The sequence below is a fragment of the Sceloporus undulatus genome, chromosome 8 (assembly GCF_019175285.1).
Source record: "Sceloporus undulatus isolate JIND9_A2432 ecotype Alabama chromosome 8, SceUnd_v1.1, whole genome shotgun sequence".
In the NCBI taxonomy this organism is placed as follows: domain Eukaryota; kingdom Metazoa; phylum Chordata; class Lepidosauria; order Squamata; family Phrynosomatidae; genus Sceloporus; species Sceloporus undulatus.
This window is the reverse complement of record NC_056529.1, coordinates 9460071-9482481: the sequence shown is the minus strand read 5'-3', so window position 1 is coordinate 9482481 and position 22411 is coordinate 9460071. Positions and strand designations below refer to the sequence as shown.

Genomic DNA, 22411 nt, shown 5'->3' with positions numbered 1-22411 from the left:
AGCATAAAATCGCATTGGCTTTGTTAGCTGCCACATCGCACTGTTGACTCATGTTCAACTTGTGGTCTACTTTGACTCCCAGATCCCTTTCACATGTAGTTTCATTCAGCCAGGTGTCCCCCATCCTATATCTCTGCATTTTATTTTTCTGCCCTAAGTGCAGTACCTTACATTTCTCTGTGTTGAATTTCATTTTCTTAGCTTTGGTCCAGCTTTCTAGTCTATTCAGGTCATTTTAAATTTTGATCCTGTCCTCTGGAGTATTAGCTACTCCTCCTAATTTGGTGTCATCTGCAAATTTGATGAGTGTGCCCCCAATTCTGCCATCCAAGTCATTGATAAAGATGTTGAATAACACTGGTCCCACAGGGATTCAACTGATCTAAGCAATGCTTTTGAGATTTGATGTCTCCCAAAGTATTGTGATTTGTTCTTCTCTTGTTACTGTTCAGATCATAATGTCTTTTCTGAAATACCTATTTAAGTCTTTTTAAACTGAGGGTTGTGGTGCACTCTCCATAGCAAAAGGATGGCAGGGAAGAAAACAAGTCACTGAAGTCCTCCTTATCTGTCCCCAACTAACCAAGCTCTGTGAAAACTGAAGCCAACTGATTTCCAGCATAGAGCTTCTCCCCAGAGGGTTGCATAAAGTGCTTAGCAACTTACTAGCTCAGATACAGTACAGGGATCTTTTGCACACAGTAGTGATAGACAAAAGAGAAACTTGATTTTCTTCAGAAAACAAATATGTATTTATTGATGAGAAAGTAACCAAAGTAACACTGAGAGAGTTGGGCTTTTGCACTGCCAACGAGAACGTGGCTCCTTCTCCAGTGGAAGCAAGCAAAGCTGAGTGTCTCACCAAGGAACGGCTTTTCCCTCCCAATTCACAAAAGTGCCATTGTCTTTCTCTGAGAGATGGCCAAGGGTATTCAGGATCTCTCGCACACTCACATCCACTGGCAGCGGAGCCTGGCTCTGCAAAGAGGAGATAGAGAGAGAGAGAGACAAACATATGGAGTCCAAAACAGAAGTAATATGGCCTGAATGCACACTTTATAATATACAAGCCCAAAAGACAAGCAGAGAAACAGTCTCCCTTGCTGCACTATATGTATTCTGTTTAAGGGGTTTACTCACTGTCATTACCAGTCTTTAGTCATCATAGTGTTTAGAAATGGATGCTAAGGTGGAAGGGGGAATCAGAAAATGTCCAGTTTAGCATCTGTTATACAAAAACTGGTATAAAACAAGAGTGGAAATCATGAAGTCCTCCAGATATTATTGGACCAAAACTCCCACCATTTCTCATCAGACGGAGTTGCAGCCCAACAGCGGAGATGAGCACACCAGCTTTTATTCCCACAGAAATCCTATTCTTTAAAAGGTCCAGGAGAAGCTGGTTTGCGTACGGGATGAGTACTGTCCAGAGATAGAGCTGTATGATAGAATCCATCCCTGTGCATTTACATCCCATGCCTAGCGCAGGAATAAAAGCCAGTGAGCTAACCTTAAACATCTGGAGGTTGGCAGGATTCCTAACGCTTGTGTAAACCATTATTAAATCCATGATTAATTTCATCATCATTATTATCTTGATAAAGCTGCCTTATCTCCAGAACTGGAATCCCAGGCAGATTGTAAACATTATAACAGATTAGAATTATGTGGAAGAATAACTCCTGTTTGGGGGGGAAATCAACTGAGCATCTGCCTCACAGAGATCACTGTCTTACTAACAGGTAGATGGATAAGAATGAAAATGAAAAAAGGTTATTATAAAGTATAAAATGTAAGTCAGATTATGGAAATAATGTTTAAAAGTGTGTGTGTGCATTATTATTATTATTATTATTATTATTATTATTATTATTATTATTATTAAAAACTCTCAAATAAGTCAAATAATATTGAAGTTGTACTGTCCATAGATCATGCAACAGAAGAACTCAGGTCCTGTGGTCTCTGGAAATGCAGTATTAAGTCTCAAATATCACAAAAATCCTTTGGAAGACAATTGCCTGAGTACAGTGGGACCTTGTTGTCTGTTGGGGTTTGGTTCCAGGATCCCCCGTGGATAACTCAAGTCCCCCTGTGAATGCTCTCAGTGAATGCTCAAGTCCCATTAAATATAATTGCAGAGCAAAATGGTGTCCCTTAAATATCTGTGCATTTCATTTTTATTTTGCCCTAAGTGTAGTGCTTTACATTTCTCCCTATTGAAAGTAATTTTGTTAGTTTTGGTCCAGCTTTCTAATCTATTAAGGCCATTTTAATTTTGATCCTGTCCTCTGGGTTATTAGCTATCTCTCCTACCTAGGTTCTTAAATGATGTTAATCTACCACAGTTACTGCACACGGTGCATTTCCACAAGGGAATTGTCCTATGGGTCTATTGGTTCATTTTAGCAAATTAATGGCTCTCATAGGATGTCTTAACTTGCTATCTACCAACATATCTCTAAAATTAGGTGTTCATTTAGTAGTAAATAATAAGTGCTTGTCTACACCTCAAGATATCCTTTAAAAGAAACCAGTGTTTCATTGGAATGTTCCTGATTTGAGTTGTCTGGCTATTGTGGTTTAACACTACTACCATTTTACATGAAGACTGCAGAGGATGGAGCAATGACTGAAATAGATTTCCTTACTGATGAATGAAATGCCAAAATCTCTTCATGCATTCTGAACTTTGCTTTGATGTAAGCCAAAGGAGTGAAATATATTTGGCAGCTTCTTTGTAGTTCTGAGATTCCATTATGAATCACTTACTGATGCTGAATTTCCCATGTCAGTCTGCACCCATCCCGGATGCACAGCAACGCACAGGATCTCATCTGCTGCATATCCCATCGACTGGCACTTTGTGAGCATGTTCAGAGCAGCCTAGGAAGAAGATAGACCAGAAGCAAGGAGATGTATGATGCATTTCAGACCCATAAGATGACAGTGGTCAGAAGAAGGCCTGTGTAAGGAAGGTTGGGGGACCTCTTTGCTATTAGTGGAATCTATGGTAAACAGATCTGTCTATCTATAGGAGGGGTGGCATGCTCAAAGGATCCAGGGTCCAATTTCCCATGCTTAGGTCCATGGATCCTATTTAACCATGACTGGCTGGAAGCCGACTATCAGTTTTGGAAAAGGTCTGCATATATTTTTAACTGATACTCATCCCTCCTTGGACCTTCCAAAAATCAGATAATCATTCTTGCTGATTTTAATGTAAAAATCTCTCTCTTCTTACCAGTCAATCTCTGGTCTACAGATAGACATACATTCTGTTTTTGAATAGTTTAATAGATGTGGGACAATAAACAAACAAACAAACAATCCATCCTAGGAGGGAGGAGACTGTGGACACCTAAACCCATTTCCAAATTAGGAAAGAAGCTATGGTTTAGATATAAGTCCCATTCCATTGCCCTCCTGATAGCCATTTGTCAATCATTCATCTCAGACAGAAGATGCCAGGAAGGAGGGCAAAATCTGGTACAACCTTGGAAAGACTGCAGATAGAAGCCAAGATTATTCTTATCGGCCCAAGAACCTGTACATAGACTTTATATGGACATGTATATAGCAAATTCTGCCAACATACAGAGATAGCTGGTGTTTATTTAGGATTATGCATACTGACTTCAGAACATACAGGACCCAGTCAATATATCCATATCCTTTTTGAGTCCTTTGCCCCAAAACATCATTTAAACACTGGCTTATAATTATGATGGTCTCTATTGTCTGCAGATTTTTTTAAAAGGAGGAGCCTAATGTATTCCATTTTCAGGGCAAACCAAAATACCACTCTTTTAAAATAAACAGACTAGTCTACTACTAGCCAAGAAGAATAAAAGTGAGAGAATGGTCCTGGGGCTTTTCCTAATAAGCTTTTCCCAAGAATCTTGGGTAGATATAATTGAAAATCATAGAATCATAGAGCTGGAAGAGACCACAAGGTCCATCCAGTCCAACTCTCTGCCATGCAAATCAAATTCAAATTGAAAGGCAGCCCTTTCACCATATCACTACTGGTATCTCTATACCTTGCTGCAACGGTAAGCTAGAACCTGTCCAAGATGCCACACTAAGACATTGGTGATGGAGCCACCTTCACTGGAGATGTTGACAATGGCAGCTTTGCTGCAGCTCATCCCTTTCTGAGGGTTATCCTGAGCTGCCTTCTTCAGCAAGGGCAGAAATGCCTGGAGAAAGAGAACGAATCAAAGAAGAACCAAATCAGTGCTGTCTCTTTGGAGGTGCAATGGGGCGGCCCACACTGGGTTACATCCCAGAAGGGGGGTGACAGCCAGTCAGGCCCTCCTTCTGCACCATCCCCACATGCGCCCTCCACACTGGGTGCCACCCGGTGCAGGAACACCACTGAGCCAAACACCTCTGCAAATGTTATTAGGTTGGAGCAAATAGAGAAAAATGAGTTACCAGACACATGTAGAACTCCCTCAGAGGGAAGATACTTACAGTCATTGTTCAACAGACATCACCTGCTACTAGACCAGCTCCACGACCACTTTTCCAAAAGAAAGGGCTCAGCAAGATGACATGTTTCTCTGTAGGAGAAATCATCAATGGATCTTACCTGGCTTGTCACGAAAGGCCCAATCACATTGGTTTTGTACACCTCAGCCATGCCTTCTGGTGTCTCTGATTCTAGAGTGCCTAGGTTTACAATGGCAGCATTGTTTACCAACAGGTTCAGTCCAGTTCCTTTCAGCCGTTCACTGACTCTGGCAGCAGCATTCTTGATACTGGATGGATCAGAAGTGTCTACAGCAACAAAGAGAAGACTGTAAACATGATGAACATTATTGATTAATCATTATCTACCTCTCTCCTGGCCCCACTGGCCATTCTGCAGTCCTGATGCAGCTCTCTGTAACTCACACTTTTATTGATCCAAAAGCACAAAGTACTGTGGATCATTTCCCATGGTATATTTTAAGTACACAAAAGAATACAGATTGCAAAATAATCAAAAGTAAAAAAATAAAATCCCTGGAGAAGAACATGTTTCCCAATGCAAGTACCATACAGGTCCATCCTGAGGTTTCCCCTGCACTGGGAAAGCAGAATGACACATGTTTTTTGAAAACGGAAGCTTCCGACTTTACAAAAAGGCCACCAAAGTGTCTCCAGGGATCCGGGCTGTATCCTGGTGGCAACTTCGGTGGTGATTTACGTATGACCCGACTGCCTCCTGAATTAGAATTCAATTCAGGAAAGGTAAGACAGGTATTTTACCCCATGTGATAGGGCTCTAAACTGAGGACGAGAGGGGAAATGGAAGTAACAAGATTACTCTATCATCACACTTTTTCATCTGCTTTCAAAAATACCCCAATTGCGATGATAGAGGATTAATTGGGATTGTCTCTCACAAATCAGCACAGTTGAAGGGATGGAATTTGCCATGGTTGCAAAAAATGGTGCTTTCCATTTAAAAGTGGCATTTCCCCCTTTAAAACAAGGTATAAGATCCCTACACAGACTATGGACGTTTTCAGATGAGCAAAAAGGACATGAGTATAGTGAGATGCCCTTGGCAATGTCGCACAATTTGGCAAAATCTTCAGACAACATCATGCAATGTCATGATAATCCTGCCATTATCCCGTGGATAAAGAGGAGTTTTCCAGCCACTTTTCATTTATGGGAATTTCCCATGAATGAAAAGCAGCTGGAAAACTCCTCTTTATTTATGGGATAATGGCGGGATTATCAGGATGTTGTCTGAAAATCTTTCCCAAATTGTACGACACTGATGGAAGCATCACCCTATGCTCCTATCCTTTTTGCCCCTTTGAAAAAGTCCTGTGTGTCTTGTTTTAAAGTGAAAACACTGCTTTTAAAGAGAAAAACCACTTTTCTCCACTATCACGGTGGGAAACCTGATGGCAAAGGACCTTGGGGTCCTTTGGCAGCCTGCAACAATGAATGGGGCATACACCCAAACTGTGGGTTGCTCACCTGCTCTAGAAAGCTGGTTGTGGAAAGGAACATACAAATGTGGAATCTCAGCTCTTTCAGGACCTAAGGAGCTACCTTACGTTGCGTCTAATCATCAGTTTCTTGACTGCAGAAACTATGACTTGCAGCAATAACCCTTTGGGGTTTCAATCAGGATTACGTCCTATTTCTACCTGGAAAAGCCCAGTTTTATCTGGTGATATTCCACTTCTGAAATCAGGCAAGATGGTTGTGTTCAGAATGGTATGGTGGTATTGTCCATGTATGAAGAGGGAATTAGGGATGGAGTGACCAGGGACATACCCAACTGGAGGATCTCCACTTCTTGGTGTTTCGCAACCAAATCCCTCAAGTTCTGAAAGACACAAAACAAACTTGGGCAAAGGAGATGGAATTTATATCAAATGGGACAAGATGTGGAAACTGTGTGAGGTCAAGGTCCAACTGCTTTAAATCTTTTGCATGTGTTGCATTATTTTGGCTGAACAAAGGTGTTGCGTTATCTGTTGCAAAGTTGTGGCTCAACAAAGATATTCTCCTGAAAATGTTTCAGCATTTCTCTCCTTCTCTTACTATGGAGTCCTCCTAGCCAAGTGTACAAGGTCATGGAACAATATTTCAGTTTCAAAGGGGAAAAGTCTGGTAATTCCTGCCCACTTGGTCACTTAGGCCCGAGACAGACAGGCAAGAAGGGGCATGCCCATGACAATTCTAGGCTTCGGGAGTTTGCAGCAACCACACGCTCCCAAACTCTAGTCCACAGGGATGCTGCCATCATGGTGGCGGCCTGTTCATACAGGGGCCGCCATGATGACGCAAGCGCAGCCCCACGTCTGCACATTGGGGTGCCGCACTTGCGTCATTGACACGTCACAATACATGAATGGCACACAGATGGCAGCACACACGCACATCAAAAAGAATCCGCTTTTACTGGGTTCCTTTTGGTGTGGAAGGAGCCCGCAGGGTTTGGTTGCTGCGCGCTCCCTCCACAGGGAAAACAGACGGCTCCAGACTGGGCGGTATGTTGAGGCCCTTATCTTACAATAAATCTCTAGTGTTCCTCTTTAGGCTATGTTGTCGACAAACAGTTAAAAACAGATATGTTGTCTGTGAGAAGCTGTAATGGTTCATGTTTCTTCTCCCTGCTATCATAAAATTTCGTAAGAGCAGACCATACAACCCTCAGCACTTTATCCTGAAGAAAATCCTACTAAACTCCATGGAATTTATTCCTTAGGGATATTCACCTATGCAAAATATTTCAGGAAAAAAATCAGTTTCCTAAACTCAGGAAGAAAAGTTGCTTCTCCCTTTAAAAGTTTCACAAGAGATCTTCCCCACTCTCGACATATAATCTGCTTTATACTTTGGATTCCCTTGTTTAGGCACCCAGCTCCACATAGAGGTGAGGCTACAGCAGGGCTTACCTGGGCACCTGGTCCTTCTGGGTCCCGGCAGGTGGCAAAAATCTTATCTGGACGGTTGTTCTTCTCAAGCAGCTGCCTGACCAATTCCAAACCAATGCCCCGATTGGATCCAGTCACCAAGACACTGCGTGCTTTCAACATTGCCATCGCTCCTGCTTGCCTGTCTCTAACTAGCTAGCAAAGATCTGTGCCAACCAAAGTCCCCAGCTCCTCCACCCAGATTTATATAATCGGACTGGATCATGTTTCAGTTTAGAGAGCTTATCTCTAGCAATAGATCATGATGGCAGAGTGCAAACTGCCTTTGTCATAGATTAGCTCTCTGACACTACCAAACTGTACAGACCCTAACGCTGCCAAATGGAGCTGGGAAAGAGTACTGCCAGGAACAGTAGTTAGCAGCTGCTTGCAGTCAGTGCCAACAATGCTGAGCTAGGTGGATCAAGGGTTGTTTCAGTGTTGTTGTTGTTTTGTTGTTGTTGTGTGCCTCCAAGTCATTATATACTTATAGTGACCTTAAGGCCTTTGGAGTCAGGAGACTGATGCTCCCATGGCTCCTATGGTACCTTTAATGAGTTCTTGAGGACACTGCGTTTGAGATGCGGGTCAGAGATGTTTTAGAAATTACAGCAGAGGTAGAGAAAATGGTATTCAATGCAGGGGCCAAATTCCAATTTGAGAAAGCTCTTGGGTTGTGTATGCTAAGCCCCTTTGGGTATGGATTTGGTCCAGTGGATGGGGAAACCCTTAAAAGGGCGCTTTACTTACTGGTTGAGTTCAGAAGGAGAGATGGAGCTAGAGAGGAGCTGCAATTATTCACCTTGAATAAGCTAGTGTTATTTTCAGTTGTATGTTTAGGAGGGTAATCATTTATACAGTGAGCCCTCCATGTCCACTGATTTTTTTATCCATGGATTCAAGCATCCACACTTTGAAAATATTTTAACAATATACAAATTCCAATAAGCAAACCTTGATGTTGCCATTTTATATAAGGGGCACCATTTTACTATGCCATTGTATTTAATGAGACTTGAGCAGCCACAGATTTTGGTATCCACGGGGCCCCCTGGGACCAAAACCCAAGAGATACCAATGGCCCACTGTAGTGTAATTTCTATTTCGTATTTCCATCTGTTGTGTATTTTTAATTTAGGGCTTTACGATTTACAACCAAATGTCACAGAAACAGCACAGGCAGAAGAGTCCTGAAAGCAATTCCTGCACTGGAACTTCATTGGATGCATGGAACTTTTAGGACAATGCTGTCATTTATCATTCGTATTGTTGTTAAAAAGAGTTCTGGTTGGAGTGCAATTTATTTCCCAATGTTTCTTGCATCAGTTTGTGTATATTTTTCCAGTACATTTTCACTCTTCTACATTGCCACTCCTACTTCCTATTTTATCCTTACTACCCCTAGCCAATCCTGTGTAACCCTAGACTAAGTACAACTGATATAAAGAGCCTTTCAGCTAGACATTGCTGAACCTTTCATACAATGTGCAACAGGATGCCTTCAGGTTTATATCCGTGACCTGCAGAAATAGCACACTGACAATCACTGAGCATTTCCGGAAACGTGACCGATAATGACTGAATGTGGTAGGAGATGACTCAAGAGGTGCATCTACACAGTAAAAGTACTGCAGAATGACACCAAATTTTGTAGTCCCATCCTATAGAAACCTAGTATTTGTAATTTTACAAGCTCTTTAGCCTTCTCTGCCAAAGAATACGGGTCCCTCACAAAACTACAAATCTTAAGATTCTGTAGGATGGACACATGGCAGTTAAAGCGGTGTCAAACTGCAGAATTTCTACATTGTAGATGTACCATTGGACTTGTCAAAAGGCATAGAAAGTCATCTAAAGATCTCATCAACTTGGTAAAGATCACATGCAAAAGTGGAAACTTACTATGTTATACAGCACCCCAGTGAGTGCTTAATATCGGATGTCACTACTTGACACAAATTTATGCATGGGCAAAGGTATGATGTAATGATATAGCTCTACCTCACCTTCCTTTGTTCTGTATGTACAGAAGTTAGAGTGTCAGCTGTACTTTGCTTTGGAGTTTATTCCCTTGCACCCGTTCATTGCATTGTAGAACGTTGTATCTCCATTCTGGTGTGGTATTGGACTGGTCTGGGTGCACCAGGCAACAAACTCAGAGTTGGTCTGGGATAACACAGCCACTAGCAAAATGCAACAAGGTCCTTGTCCCCTTTCCCCCTGTTTCTTCACAGTCACTTTATCATTTTCTAACCTGTGTTGTTTCTTCTTCCTGCTTTCTACTGACATTGTTGATTCTAAGTGGCATAAATATCCCCAGGCATGATCTGCAATTTGTCTTCATTTTTTTCTCTCCACTGTAATGGAGATTGTAGCTTGGGCCTGAGCCCCTCTTTCCTACTTGCCCTGGTTGTTATAGGTAGAAACTTTAGTATGCCTATATTCATTAGCTGTTAGCTTGCATGTCTTCCTAAGGTGTTTTTATAGGTCTTACTTGTCTGTTTCATAATGACTTGGCAAAATCTATATTTGGGGTGGTACATGTGATTGGGATAATGCCACTTTAAGGTGTGCCTACTTCCACAGACGCCAGCCATGAATCCAGCACCACTCCAGCCAAGCTGCTCTCTCTGTACAAGTGTTTAAAGTTCCTCCCAAGTGGTTCCAGTTGCATGTTATCTTAGAAATAGATTGGCAAATGTACTAGCAAAATCAAAAGTAAGCTCTTGCCCAGAGAAAAGTGAAAAAGGTCCCATTGTGGTGGCATAGAGGAGCAACAATGACAGGCCACTACGCCTCCTCAGTCCAATGCATCTTCCGGTGGTTGCTCATACACCCAGTTTGTAATGGAGGACTTGAATATAGCCCCTGTAATACTCGGGGGAATCATTGAATTGAAAGTCAAGGTGAATCTAGGAAATGATAAAGCCTCTCAGAAAATTACACAGAGAAAGAAGTCTTGCAGAAGAGTCAGCTTGGCTTTTGATGTGTCCCATTAACCTTTTGAACTGCAAAACAGGTTTGGCAGATGAGTTGCTGTTTCATATTTTTAGAGATAGAAGATTAAAATATACCGGAAAAAGGAGGAAAGGAGCTTGGAACTTGGGAAATTCTGCTTGAGAAAGTCAAAGGGAATACAGAGTACAATGAAGGCAATAATGTCATTAAATATATATCCCACATATTGAATTTGAATTGGAAACAGTGTATTAGTTCTAATCTCTAAACCTGCAAAATAGGCACTAATAGGCCTCTGATACTTTTTGAAGGCTGTTCACAATGATTGTACACCAGAATTTTCTAGCAAATTGGAGGAAATGCCTTGGGTAGATTGTACTTTTGGCCCAGGAAACGCTTTTTATTACAACAGGAAGTGACCCAGAAATCATTTTCCAAGTCATATTTACTGGACAAAAAGTGTCTCCTGGTCTTAAAGCAATCTGTACAAACCACACCTGGCAAAAATGTTTTTGTACTTCTGAGGGACTTGGGAGCAATTTGGGACAAAAATGGGAAGGGGGGGAGAGATGGGGAAAATTGGGGATGCGTGAGGGTCAGAAAAATGGCTCTAGAGGGCATACTTTCCTCACCCCTTTTAAAGAATGGTTGTCCACTGCCTTCTTGAGGGAAGAAGAGGTTTTACATGGCATTATCTTCTATCACTATAGATTTTATTTCAAATTTATATGAAGCCTTCAGGAGCAGTTGTTGGGCTTCTGGTACGAAGTGAGAACATGCAGCTCTGCCTCCCAGCAGCAATTGAATTAGGTGTGGCTCTGCAAGGCTTTGGCAAATCTTTCAGCTCAGTAAATGGCTCAATGACAGCCAAAAGCTGAATCTGAATCCTGGTGAACAGATCTTGATTGAAGGCGGTTTCCGTGTTCGTAAGACTGATTTGTCAACTATTGTAGAGAGAGCTGCAGTTCCTTTGAAAAACCAGGTAGCAGGTTTCTGGTTTGGAGATACTCCTATATTGTTGCTGGAAGCCCAATGCCTTTCCCCAGCTTTTTCTGTGATGGCCCCTGTAATTGCTTACAGATGGCCACAAAGGTTCAGGCATTATTGATAATCTCAGGACTGCATCCTCCATCTCACACTCGCCATTGCCAATAACATATCCACAGAGACAGAATGCCCCTTCTACTGGGGCAGATATATGGCCATGCTGACTAATAGACAATGATCTCCCCATCCTTCATGAATTTAGCTTATCCTCTTTTAAAGCCCTTCAAGTTCGCATCACTGCATCTTGTGAAAGGGAGGCTGCAGTTTCACTATGCACTATGTGAAGTATTTCCTTTTATCAATCCTGTATCACCCACAAATTAGCTTCACATTTTTTTCTGGTATTATTTTCTTTTAAATTTTGATTAAAGTACAAATTGTTACATATATATATATATATATATATATATATATATATATATATATATTTAAAAAACCATACAAATAGACAAACATATAAACAAGCAAACATATAACAAACTTATAACCAACTTTATAGCTAATAAACTTCAAACATAAAAAGATAACATAGAATGATCAACGGTCTTCTATTATAAGCCTTCCTAAGCCTTTCAGTTGAAATCCCGTTTCTAGGTTTCCTCTTTATATCATATATTCCATAGAGCAGTCCCTGTACTTTTCTAGTATTATGAAGAAAATCTTTGTCCTAGTTCCCTATTATCTTCATTTGAGTGGATAGAAGAATGCCATTTGCTGAATAGCCTCAGGAGCAAAAAGTTTGGGCAGGCCCTGCCTCAAAATAGCCACCGTGCTCTGTGACTAGGAAGTTACAAAGTCTTGGGAAATAGATGAATCCATTGACCAAGGTACAATCTCTTTGCCGTACACAAGAAAGTCCCATATTGAGGTACCTTTCTCAAACCTAGCTCCTGGGCACCTGGTCCGTCTGGGTCCCAACAGGTGGCAAAGATCCATTCCAGCCAGTTTCTTCCTTCTGCCAGTTACCTGACCAGTTCCAAACCAATGCCCCGATTGGACCCAGGATACTGCAAGCATTCAGGACTTCCATCTCTCTTACCAGGGTGAGTTCAACTAACAAAACATTATGCCAGCCCAGTTCTTGTTCAGTGTACTGTCAATCTCCTCCCATAGGGTTACATAAGCTTCTTGTGTTATCTCATATTTTGCATTTTTTAACTCTGCCATTTCCATACCAAAGAGCTGTGTTCAGCAGTAGTACCAAAATAAAACACACAGATGGCATTCAAAGCCTGCCAAACTGTCACACACTAAAAGAAATGTATCCCCTGGTTGCTGGAAAGGATGCAAAGTAAAAGGAGTATCCCCAAACCTTCAAATTGCTGGTTTTAAGAGGTGATATGATAGCCCTGTTTCAATATTCGAAGGGGTGCCATATTGAACATGTAGCAAGCTTGTTTTCTGCTGCTCCAGAGAATAGGACACAGAACAATGGATTCAAATGAGAGGGAAAGAGATTAAAGCTCAACATTAGGAAGAGCTGTTCAACAGTGGAACATATTCCCTCGGAGAGTGGTGAAATCTCCTTCTTTAAAGGTTTTTAAACAGAGGCTTGGTGGCCATTTGTCAAGGATGCTTTGGTTCTGTTTTCCTGCATGGCAGGGAGTTGGACTGAATGGTCCCTGTGGTCTCCTCCAACTATGATGGTGGCGGCCCCCTCTACTCTCTCTGCCATGGCATCTTTTGGGACCCTTTTCTTAATGCCTCGGCGGGAGAGTGGTGGCGGTGGCAGCTCTTTGGCGCTTCCCTTTAAAAGAATGCTGACAGGAGTCAGGCTTTGAAGGATTTGAACTTGCAAAGCCCTATGCAACTTCTTCTTGTGTACTTTCATGTCATTTCCAACTTATGGCAACCCTAAGGCAACCCTATCATGGGGCTTTCTTGGCAACATTTGCTCAGAGGGGGTTGCCTTTCCCTTCCTCTGAATCCGAGAGAGTGTGACTTGCCAAGAACACCCAGTGGGTTTCCATAGCTGAGTGAGGATTCAAACCCTGGCCTCCATAATCATAGTCTAACGCTCAAACCACTACACCTCACTTCTTCTCATGCACAGCTTATTGTATATACTCATGTATAAGTCTAGAAATTTTAGTCAAAAAAAGAACCATCTCCTTCTATGAGTAGAGTGGCAAAAGATGAGAGCTTAGTCTGTCTGAGGCGCATCTAAAAGAAGTACCGACCCCCTCTACTCTCTCTGCCATGGCATCTTTTGGGACCCTTTTCTTAATGCCTTGGCGGGAGAGTGGTGGCGGCGGCAGCTCTTTGGTGCTTCCCTTTAAAAGAATGCTGACAGGAATCAGGCTTTGAAGGATTTGAATAAGATATTTGTCTATGTTTGTTGGCTTTTCTCAGTTAAAACCAGGCAAAGTTATCACATTAAATTTAAAGCCTATAATCACTAGTAAGTAGCCGCCGTTTGCTTTGCTTTGTTTTTAATCCTTTTTGACCTATGTACATTTTTTTAGCCCTGTGCCTGGTTGCCTCCCCTGCACATTGCACAGCCACCATTTAACATAGTCCCTTCCTCATCCATCCAGCCTTTAGGATGAGCACAAACAGTTATGCCTGCTGGAATTTTGTACGTTCTCTGGCATTCTTTGCCTTTGCTCCATCCTTTACATCCTTTGTACATGCCCCTACGTAATACACTTGACTTATCCACAGGTCATATCAAAATCCATAATTTTGGCTCCAAAACCTGTCCTTGACTTATACATGAGATTGACTTATAGCTGAGTATATACTGTAGCTCCAGCCTTTTTGAAGGACTGTATCTCCTTATACAAGCCCACAAGGGAGGGCTTTCTCTTCATCCCACCACCATCACAGTTACATCTGGTGAAGACTCAGGAAAGAGCCTTCTTGGTGGTTGCTCCCAGGCTATGGAACTGTCTTTTCACCAGCGGGCAAAGACCATTTTATTTAAACAGGGCTTCAGCTTTTTAACTAGTTGGGGTAGTGTTACAGTTTTGCTGGTGCTCAATGTGTCAGAAGTTTTAATGTGTTTTGAGCGGGTCTAAATTAATGTTTTTCAGTGGATTGTTGTTTAATGCTTTTTAAATGGTTGCATATGGCCAAGTTTTGGATCAATGCTTTTTAAACAATATATCTGGACTGCTGAGCTGAACAAGCTTATGAGTGAATCATTCAACTGATTTTAGCAATGCTTTTGAGATTTGATGTCTCCCAGTGTACTGTGATTTGTTGGGTTTTTTCGTTTTGTTGCTGTTCACGTCTTTTCTGAACAACCTATTTAATTATTTTTAAATTGAGGTTTGCAGTGCAGTGTCCACAGCACAAGGATGGCAGGATCATAGAATCACAGAGTTGGAAGAGATCACAAGGGCCATCCAGTCCAACCCCCAAATGTGCAAGAGGGAAGAAAACAAGTCACTGAAGTTCTCCTTATCTGTGTCCAACTAACCAAGCTCTGTGGAAATTGAAGCCAACTGAATTCCAGCATAGAGCTTCTCCCCTTAGAATTGCATAAAGTGCTTAGCAACTTGCCAGTTCAGATAGCAAGAGTTCAGCTACATGAAATCAATAAGGGCAAGCAGGATTTCCTGGAAGGGCTTTTCAGGCTAACAAGAGTCTAGAGAAAGTTGGTTCTTGTGTGGTTGGAGAGTAGCGTTGCCAGATCTCAGGACCTGGCCTTGTTTCTCAGAGCCTGGCCCCTCTTTCCAGGATAAGAAAGGAAGAATCTCAGGGAGAGAGCACTGTCTGGGAAACTACGTGAATAATATTTTCCTTATTTGTGAAATATGAGCTGGCAGCCTGTTAGGGACATACATGTATCACACTACATCTCCATAGCCAGGGAGGAAATGATGGCATCAGTATTGAGATCCACCAGGGTCCTCTGGAAGGGTCTGAGCCGCAGTGATCATTCTATGCAGCTAGACGATGGAAGAAGGAGATCCTATCATGAGACTGGGGCACATCTTGGGAAAGTTATTTTTTTGGGAGGGGAACTCCAAGAATTCCCCACCAAAATGAACTGAGATCATGCTGGCTGATCTGTGGTTAAGTTGGCTGAAGTATCGTGGAAGTTCTATTCCAAATAAGTAACTTCTCTAAACTCCAATTAAGAATAGTCTGAATCAGTCGTGACTGTCTGCAATATCTTTCCTCCATACCATTTCAGGACAACATGCTTGAAATTGGTCCAAAACACTCCAGAAATAATCCAGTTTGAGGCTACTTTAACGGCCCGAGCTCAGTGCTACGGAATCCTGGGAATTGTAGTTTATTGTGACACCAGAGCTCTCTGTCAGGAAAGACTAAATAGCTCAGAAAACTACTGTTCCCAGAATTTCATAGCATTGAGCCAGAGAAGTTAAAGCAGTTTTCAACTGGATTATTTCTGCAGTGTGTTTTGGACCATCATCTCTTTTCTCACCTTCCCCTCTCCCTTTCCACTGCATTTTTGGCACTTCCTTCACCAAAGGAAGAATACGTGTCTGATTTGAAAACTGGTAGAGAGAACTGTGTACCTTTTCCGTTGGTTTAAAAACAGTGTTACTAAAGCATGGACTCAAGGACACCAGTACAAGACATTTCAATGCTTTTCAGAACTATGAAGAATGGAATTGAATCACAGGTTACGGAAATCACAGGTTACTTTTGCAGCAAACACAGGTTGCAAAAGCAATTATTATATGTGACATTTTGGGTAATCAGAGTGAAAACAGAGAAGGGTGCATGTACGTTTATCAGGTGTGTAAAAGGAAAATCTCAGCAGATGTTCCTTGTCCTTCTAAACAGGAGCCCTCGCCAGTTTTCATTTGGCAACCTTATTGGCACAATAGTTTCCATGATGAAAGAATCTGCATGCAAGGAGGATCTAATTTAGAACCTTGGAACCTATGGAGAATATCGCACAAGCTTTTATCCCATCATTTTCCTGATGGGATAAACATGCATTTAACTGTAAAGATGAGTCTTACTGCATTCACCCGTCTGCAGCCGATCTGCAACCCGGGTTTGAAAAGCCACAGGATAAGCACGGGTTACATACAGGCTGTAGATGGGCTGCAGACGGGAGAATGCAGTGAGACCCGTCTTTAAAGTTAAACACATGCTCATCCCATTGGGAAAGTGACAGGATAAAAGCCAGTGTGATGACAATCTGTATCTTGAAAAAAACACCTCTTGCTTGCCTCTTAAAAGAAGGCATATTTAACCAGCCTTGTTCTGTGCTAAAGCTAACAACAACAAAACGACGAAGTAAGTTACAGGGATCTCTTGCACACAGGAGAAGTAGATAAAAGAGAGAGTTATAAGATTTCCAAAAAAGAAATGTGTATTTATTGATGAGAACGTAATCAAAACAATACTACATGGCGAGTTGGGCTTTTGCACCACCAACAGGAACATGGCTCCTTCTCCAGTGGAAGCAAGCAAAGCTGAGTGTCTCACCAAGGAACGACTTTCCCCTCCCAATTCACAAAAGTGCCATTGTCTTTCTCTGAGAGGTGGCCAAGGGTATTCAGGATCCCTCGCACACTCACATCCACTGTCAGCGGAGCCTGGGTCTGTAAAGAGGGGATATATATATAGAGAGAGAGACAAACATATGGAGTCCAAAACAGAAGTAACATGGCCTGAATGCACACTTCATGATATCCAGTCCCAAAAGACAAGCAGAGAAACAGTCTCCCTTGCTGCACTACATGTATTCTGTTTCAAAGGTTTACTCACTGTCATTACCAATCTTTAGTCATCATAGTGTTTAGAAATGGATGCTAAGGTGGAAGGGGGAACCAGGAAATTGCAAGGTGGCTAGTTTAGCATCTGTTATGCAAAAACTGATGTAAAACAAGAGTGGAAATCATAAAACCCTTCAGATATTATTGGACCCAAATTCCCACCATTCCTCATCATACAGAGTTGCAGTCCAACAGCAGAGATGAGTGCACCAGATTTTATTCCCGCGAACATCCCATTCTTTTCAGGTTTAAGCACCACATTGTAAATAACTGACAGAAACGTGTTTTATTAGTCTGTAGCTTTAAATGTAATAAAGCTTTCCAGCTTCTAAAAAGTGCTAGTGGAGCATGGCTGGAACCCGGCTGGGACCCAGGCTGATGGTGGCTGGCAGTTCGGCGGCAGTTTAATGTGTGATAATCCCTGCCTCCATCCCACATCCCAGCCCCAGCCTAAGAGGCTGGAGCCGGTTTAAAATGCTGAGCAATACGTTCTATGGATCAGGATGACCTGATAGATGTGTACTTTTTAAAAAATCAGAAGTCTGCCACTATGGGATGGACGTATGCTGGGATTGGTGAAAATGGGTCTTCCAGATTTACTGCCACCTTGCCAGGCTTTCCATTTCATGAAGAGGCAAATAACTTGAAAATTTCAGATAAATATTAGGAAGCAGTGCCTGGGCTTTCTTTCATTTATTTTTTTAAAGAATGACAATTGAGACAAATAAAACAAAGTGGCCATGTGTTTAATGCATTCTGTCTGTATGATGAGGTTTGGGTGATCCAGCTAGAATTTAGTACTGTATCTGAATTTAGCATTTTACAATTTAAAATTGAAAATGGGCTGAAGACTACGGTGGATGGTGCAGTGACTGAAATAGATTTCCTTACTGATAAATGAAATACCAAAATCTCTTCATGCATTTTGAACTTTCCTTTGATGTAAGCCAAAGGAGTGAAATAAATTTGGCAGCTTCTTTGTAGTTCTGAGATTCTATTGTGAATCACTTACCGATGCTGAATTTCCCATGTCAGTCTGCACCCATCCCGGATGCACAGCAATGCACAGGATCTCATCTGCTGCGTATCCCATCGACTGGCACTTTGTGAGCATGTTCAGAGCAGCCTAGAAAGAAGATAGACCAGAAGCAAGGAGATGAATGATGCATTTCAGATCCATAAGGTGACAGTGGTCAGAAGAAGGCCTGTATAAAGAAGGTCGGAGAACTTCTTTGCTATTAGTGTAATCTATGGTAACCAGATCTGTCTGTCTGTAGGAGGGGTGGCAGCCTCAGAGGATCCAGGGTCCAATTTCCCATGCTTAGGTCTATGGATCCTACTTAACCATGACTGGCTGGAAGCCTACTATCAGTTTAAAAAAGGACTGCACATGTTTTAACTGATATTCATCCCTCCAGAGCCTTCCAAAATCAGTTAATAGTTCTTGTTGGTTTTATTTTAAAAATCTGGCTATGATGACCTGATGGGTCAATCTCTGGTCTTCTTATAGACATACATTCTGCTTTTGGATAGTGGGATAGGTGTGGACCAAAAAATAATAATAATTACCCTGGGAAGGAGGAGACTGTGGACAGCTAAACCCATTTCCAAATTAAGAAAGAGGATATGGTTTAGATATAAGACCCATTCCATTGCCCTCCTGATAGCCATTTCTCAATTACTCATCTCAGACAGCAAGATGCCAGGAAGGAGGGCAAAATGTTGGAGAACAGAAATGTGTGTGCCACATGGACTACCCACAGATGCAGTGAAAATATTGTCCTATTGCCAATGCTGCACACTGAACTGTTAAATCTGTGTTGTGAACATGGAACAGAAGAGAGATTTCATTCTTTGAGTGAAGTGGCATGGATCTACTCCTATCTGTTCTACCATTCAGCCATACAATGTCATTTGCAACATTTAATTTTGGAAGCATTTTTACCACTTTAAAAGCAGTTGTTGTAGTGTATTTGAAGTTCTCCTGCCCCAAAATGTCATCTAAACACTGACTTATAATTATGATGGTCACTATTACCTGCAGATTTTTTAAAAGGAGGAGCCTAATATTTCCATTTTCAGAGCAAACAAAAATACCACTCTTTAAAAAGAATTATATAATACTAACTTCTAAACAGACTAGCCTTCTACTAGCCAAGAAGGGTAAAAGTGAGAGAATGGCCCTGAGGCTTTTCCTAATAAGCTTTTCCCAAGAATCTCAGGTAGAAATAATTGAAAATCAAATTCTTATTGAAAGACAGCCCTTTCACCTTATCACCACTGGTATCTCAATACCTTACTACAACGGTAAGATAGAGCCTGTACAAGATGCCACATTAAGACGTTGGTGATGGAGCCACCTTCACTGGAGATGTTGACAATGGCAGCTTTACTGCAGCTCATCCCTTTCTGAGGGTTATCCTGAGCTGCCTTCTTCAGCAAGGGCAGAAATGCCTAGAGAAAGAGAACGAATCAAGAAGAACGAAATCAGTGCTGTCACTTGGAGGTGCATTGGGGCGGCCCACACTGGGTTACATCCCAGAAGGGGGATGACAGGCCCTCCTGCACCATCCCTGCATGCGCCTTCCAAACTGGGTGCCACCCGGTGCAGGAACAACTGACATCTCTTCTTCACCTCTGCAAATGTTACTAGGTTGGGGCAAATTGAGAAAAATAAGTTGCCAGACACATGTAGAACTCTTTCAGATGGACGATACTTACAATCATCGTTCAACAGGTGCCACCTGCTACTAGACTACCTCCACGACCATTTTTCTAAAAGAAAGGGTTCAGCAAGATGACAAGTTTCTCTGCAGGAGGGACCATCAATGGATCTTACCTGGCTTGCCATCAGAGGCCCAGTCACATTGGTTTTGTACACCTCAGCCATGCCTTCTGGTGTCTCTGAGTCCAGAGTGCCTAGGTTTAAAATGGCGGCATTGTTTACCAACAGGTTCAGTCCACTTCCTTTCAGCCGCTCACTAACTCTGGCAGAAGCATTCTTGATACTGGATGGATCAGAAGTGTCTGCAGCAACAAAGAGAAGACTGTAAAGGTGATGAACATTATTGATTCATTATTAAACACCTCTCTCCTAGGTAAGACCCCACTGGCCATTCTGCAGTCCTGATGCAACTCCCTATAACACATGCTTTTATTGCTCCAAAAGTACAGAGCACTGTGGATCAGTTCACATGGAATATTTTAAGTACACAAAAGAATATAGATAACCCCCAAAAAAAAAAAATCATCTGAAAATCTTTGCCAGATTGCGCGACACTGATGGGAGCATCTCGCTATGCTCCTGTCCTTTTTTCCCATTTGAAAAAGTCCTGTGTATCAAAAACCCTGCTTTTAAAGAGAAAAACCACTCTTCATCACTATCACAGTAGGAAAACTGATGGCAAAGGACCTTGGGGTCCTTTGGCAGCCTGCAACAATGAATGGGGCATACACCCAAACTGTGGGCTGTTCACCTGCTCTAGAAAGCTGGTTGTGGAAAGGAACATACAAATGTGGAATCTCAGCAATTTCAGGACCTAAGAAGTTACCTTACGTTGCATCTGATCATCAGTTTCTTGACTGCAGCAACTATGACTGGCAGCAATAACCCTTTGGGGTTTCAAGCAGGATTATGTCCTAGTTCTTCCTAGATATATTCAGTTTTATCTGGTGGTATTCCACTGATCCTGTTTAGCTTATGAAATCAGGAAAGACGGTTGCATTCATGATGGTATGGTGGTATTTGTCCATGTATGAAGAGAGAATTAGGGATGGAGTGACCAGGGACATACCCAACTGGAGGATCTCCACTTCCTGGTGCTTCGCAACCAAATCCCTCAAGTTCTGAAAGACACAAAACAAACTTGGGCAAAGGATCCAACAAATCCTGGAAATGGAATTTATATCAAATGGGACAACAAGGAAAAACTGTGCGAGGTCAAGGTCCAACTGCTTTAAATCTTTTGCATGTGTTGCATTATTGTGGCTCAGCAAAGGTATTATCCTGAAAATGTTTCAGCATTTATCTGAGTGCGGAGTGTTGAGCAGAAGCCCTTCTCTGAGTATGGAGTCCTCCATGTTCAAGATCATGGAACAATATTTCAATTTGAAAGACTGTGGGGCAAATTCTGGGAATTCCTGCACACCTAAATCACCAGTGTTATTCTTTAGGATATGTTATTACAACTAGTTAAAAACAGATTAGTTGTCTCTATGAGAAGCTGTAAAGGTTCATGTTTCTTCTCCCTGCTACCATACATTTTAGTAAGAGCAGACTGTACAACCCTCAGCACTTTATCCTGGAGCAAATCCTACTAAACTCCATGGGATTTATTCCTTAGGGATATTCACCTATGCAAAATATTTCAGAAAAAAAGTCAGTTTCCTAAACTCAGGAAGAAAAGTTGCTTCTCCCTTTAAAAGTTTCACAACAGATCACCACCACTCTCAACAGATAATCTGTTGGATTACTTTGGATTACCCTTTTTGGGCACCCAGCCCCACATAGAGGTGATGCCAGACCAAGGCTTACCTGGGCACCTGGTCCTTTTGGGTCCCGGCAGGTGGCAAAAATCTTTTCTGGGCGGTTATTTTTCTCAAGCAGCTGCCTGACCATCTCCAAACCAATGCCCCGATTGGATCCGGTCACCAAGACACTGCATGCTTTCAACAAGGCCATTGCTCCTGCTTGCCCGTCTCTAACTAGCTAACAAAGATCTGTGCCAACCAAAGTCCCCAGCTCCTCCACCCAGACTTATATAATCTGACTGGATCATGTTTCAGCCAAGAGAACTTATCTCTAGGAATAGAGCAATGCCACATAGATGGGAAAGTCCAAACTGTTTTTTCATAGATTAGCTCTCTAACACTACCAAACACTACAGCCCCTAACGCTTCCAAACGGAGCTGGGAAAGAGTACTGCCAGAAACAGTAGTGAGCTGCTGCTTCCAGTCAGTGCCAACAATGCTGAGCTAAGCGGACTGTGAAACTTTCAAAGGATTTCTTGGCAAGTTTCTTCATAGCAGGTTTGCCCTTGCCATCCTCTGAGGCTGGGAGAGTGTGTCTTGCCCAAATGCAATGCATTTTTATGCTCAAGGAAGGATTTGAACCCAGGTCTCCATATGGCAGCTGTTATACAAGTTGTTATACAATACAGCTGCATATGGCATAGCAAAGGAGGGACGGAGGGAATTCATATGCACTCCCTAAAGGTTGGAGGAGAAGGTGCCTGAAACTTGAACTTTCTATATGGCCTTTGGGGA

General features: G+C 42.1%; 2 protein-coding genes across 4 annotated transcripts; both read right to left on the bottom strand.

Moving 5' to 3' along the window:
• Positions 1-728: 728 nt before the first annotated feature.
• On the bottom strand, positions 729-12335 carry LOC121914312 (C-factor-like). Of its 3 annotated transcripts, none has more exons than XM_042437650.1 (6): positions 12311-12335; positions 6289-6340; positions 4598-4785; positions 4044-4202; positions 2773-2886; positions 729-978 (listed from the first exon to the last, which is right to left on the bottom strand). In XM_042437650.1, exons 3-6 carry the CDS (start codon positions 4646-4648, stop codon positions 859-861), a joined length of 444 nt encoding a protein of 147 aa, XP_042293584.1. In that variant the 5' UTR covers positions 4649-4785; positions 6289-6340; positions 12311-12335; the 3' UTR covers positions 729-858. The 3 variants fall into 3 exon arrangements, with proteins under 3 accessions (XP_042293584.1, XP_042293583.1, XP_042293582.1); XM_042437649.1 differs by lacking the exon at positions 12311-12335 and adding an exon at positions 7416-8330 and having other exon boundaries at positions 729-972; XM_042437648.1 differs by lacking the exon at positions 12311-12335 and adding an exon at positions 7416-8325.
• Positions 12336-16722: 4387 nt separating this feature from the next.
• LOC121914313 (C-factor-like) lies at positions 16723-22060 on the bottom strand. The gene is made up of 6 exons (XM_042437651.1): positions 21681-22060; positions 20941-20992; positions 19986-20173; positions 19442-19600; positions 18159-18272; positions 16723-16972 (listed from the first exon to the last, which is right to left on the bottom strand). The coding sequence occupies exons 1-6, from the start codon at positions 21825-21827 to the stop codon at positions 16853-16855; spliced, it is 780 nt and encodes a 259-aa protein (XP_042293585.1). The 5' UTR covers positions 21828-22060; the 3' UTR covers positions 16723-16852.
• Positions 22061-22411: the final 351 nt, after the last annotated feature.

Excerpts from the sequence above, each read along its gene's own strand:
- LOC121914312 (XM_042437648.1), bottom strand. The coding sequence starts at position 7,562 with ATGGCAATGTTGAAAGCACGCAGTGTCTTGGTGACTGGATCCAATCGG. Across the intron at positions 4,786-6,288 it reads AGTGGAGATCCTCCAGTTGG|ACACTTCTGATCCATCCAGT; the intron begins GTATGTCCCTGG and ends TTGTTGCTGTAG. Across the intron at positions 979-2,772 it reads ACATGGGAAATTCAGCATCA|AGCCAGGCTCCGCTGCCAGT; the intron begins GTAAGTGATTCA and ends TCCTCTTTGCAG.
- LOC121914313 (XM_042437651.1), bottom strand. The coding sequence starts at position 21,827 with ATGGCCTTGTTGAAAGCATGCAGTGTCTTGGTGACCGGATCCAATCGG. Across the intron at positions 20,174-20,940 it reads AGTGGAGATCCTCCAGTTGG|ACACTTCTGATCCATCCAGT; the intron begins GTATGTCCCTGG and ends TTGTTGCTGCAG. Across the intron at positions 16,973-18,158 it reads ACATGGGAAATTCAGCATCG|ACCCAGGCTCCGCTGACAGT; the intron begins GTAAGTGATTCA and ends CCCTCTTTACAG.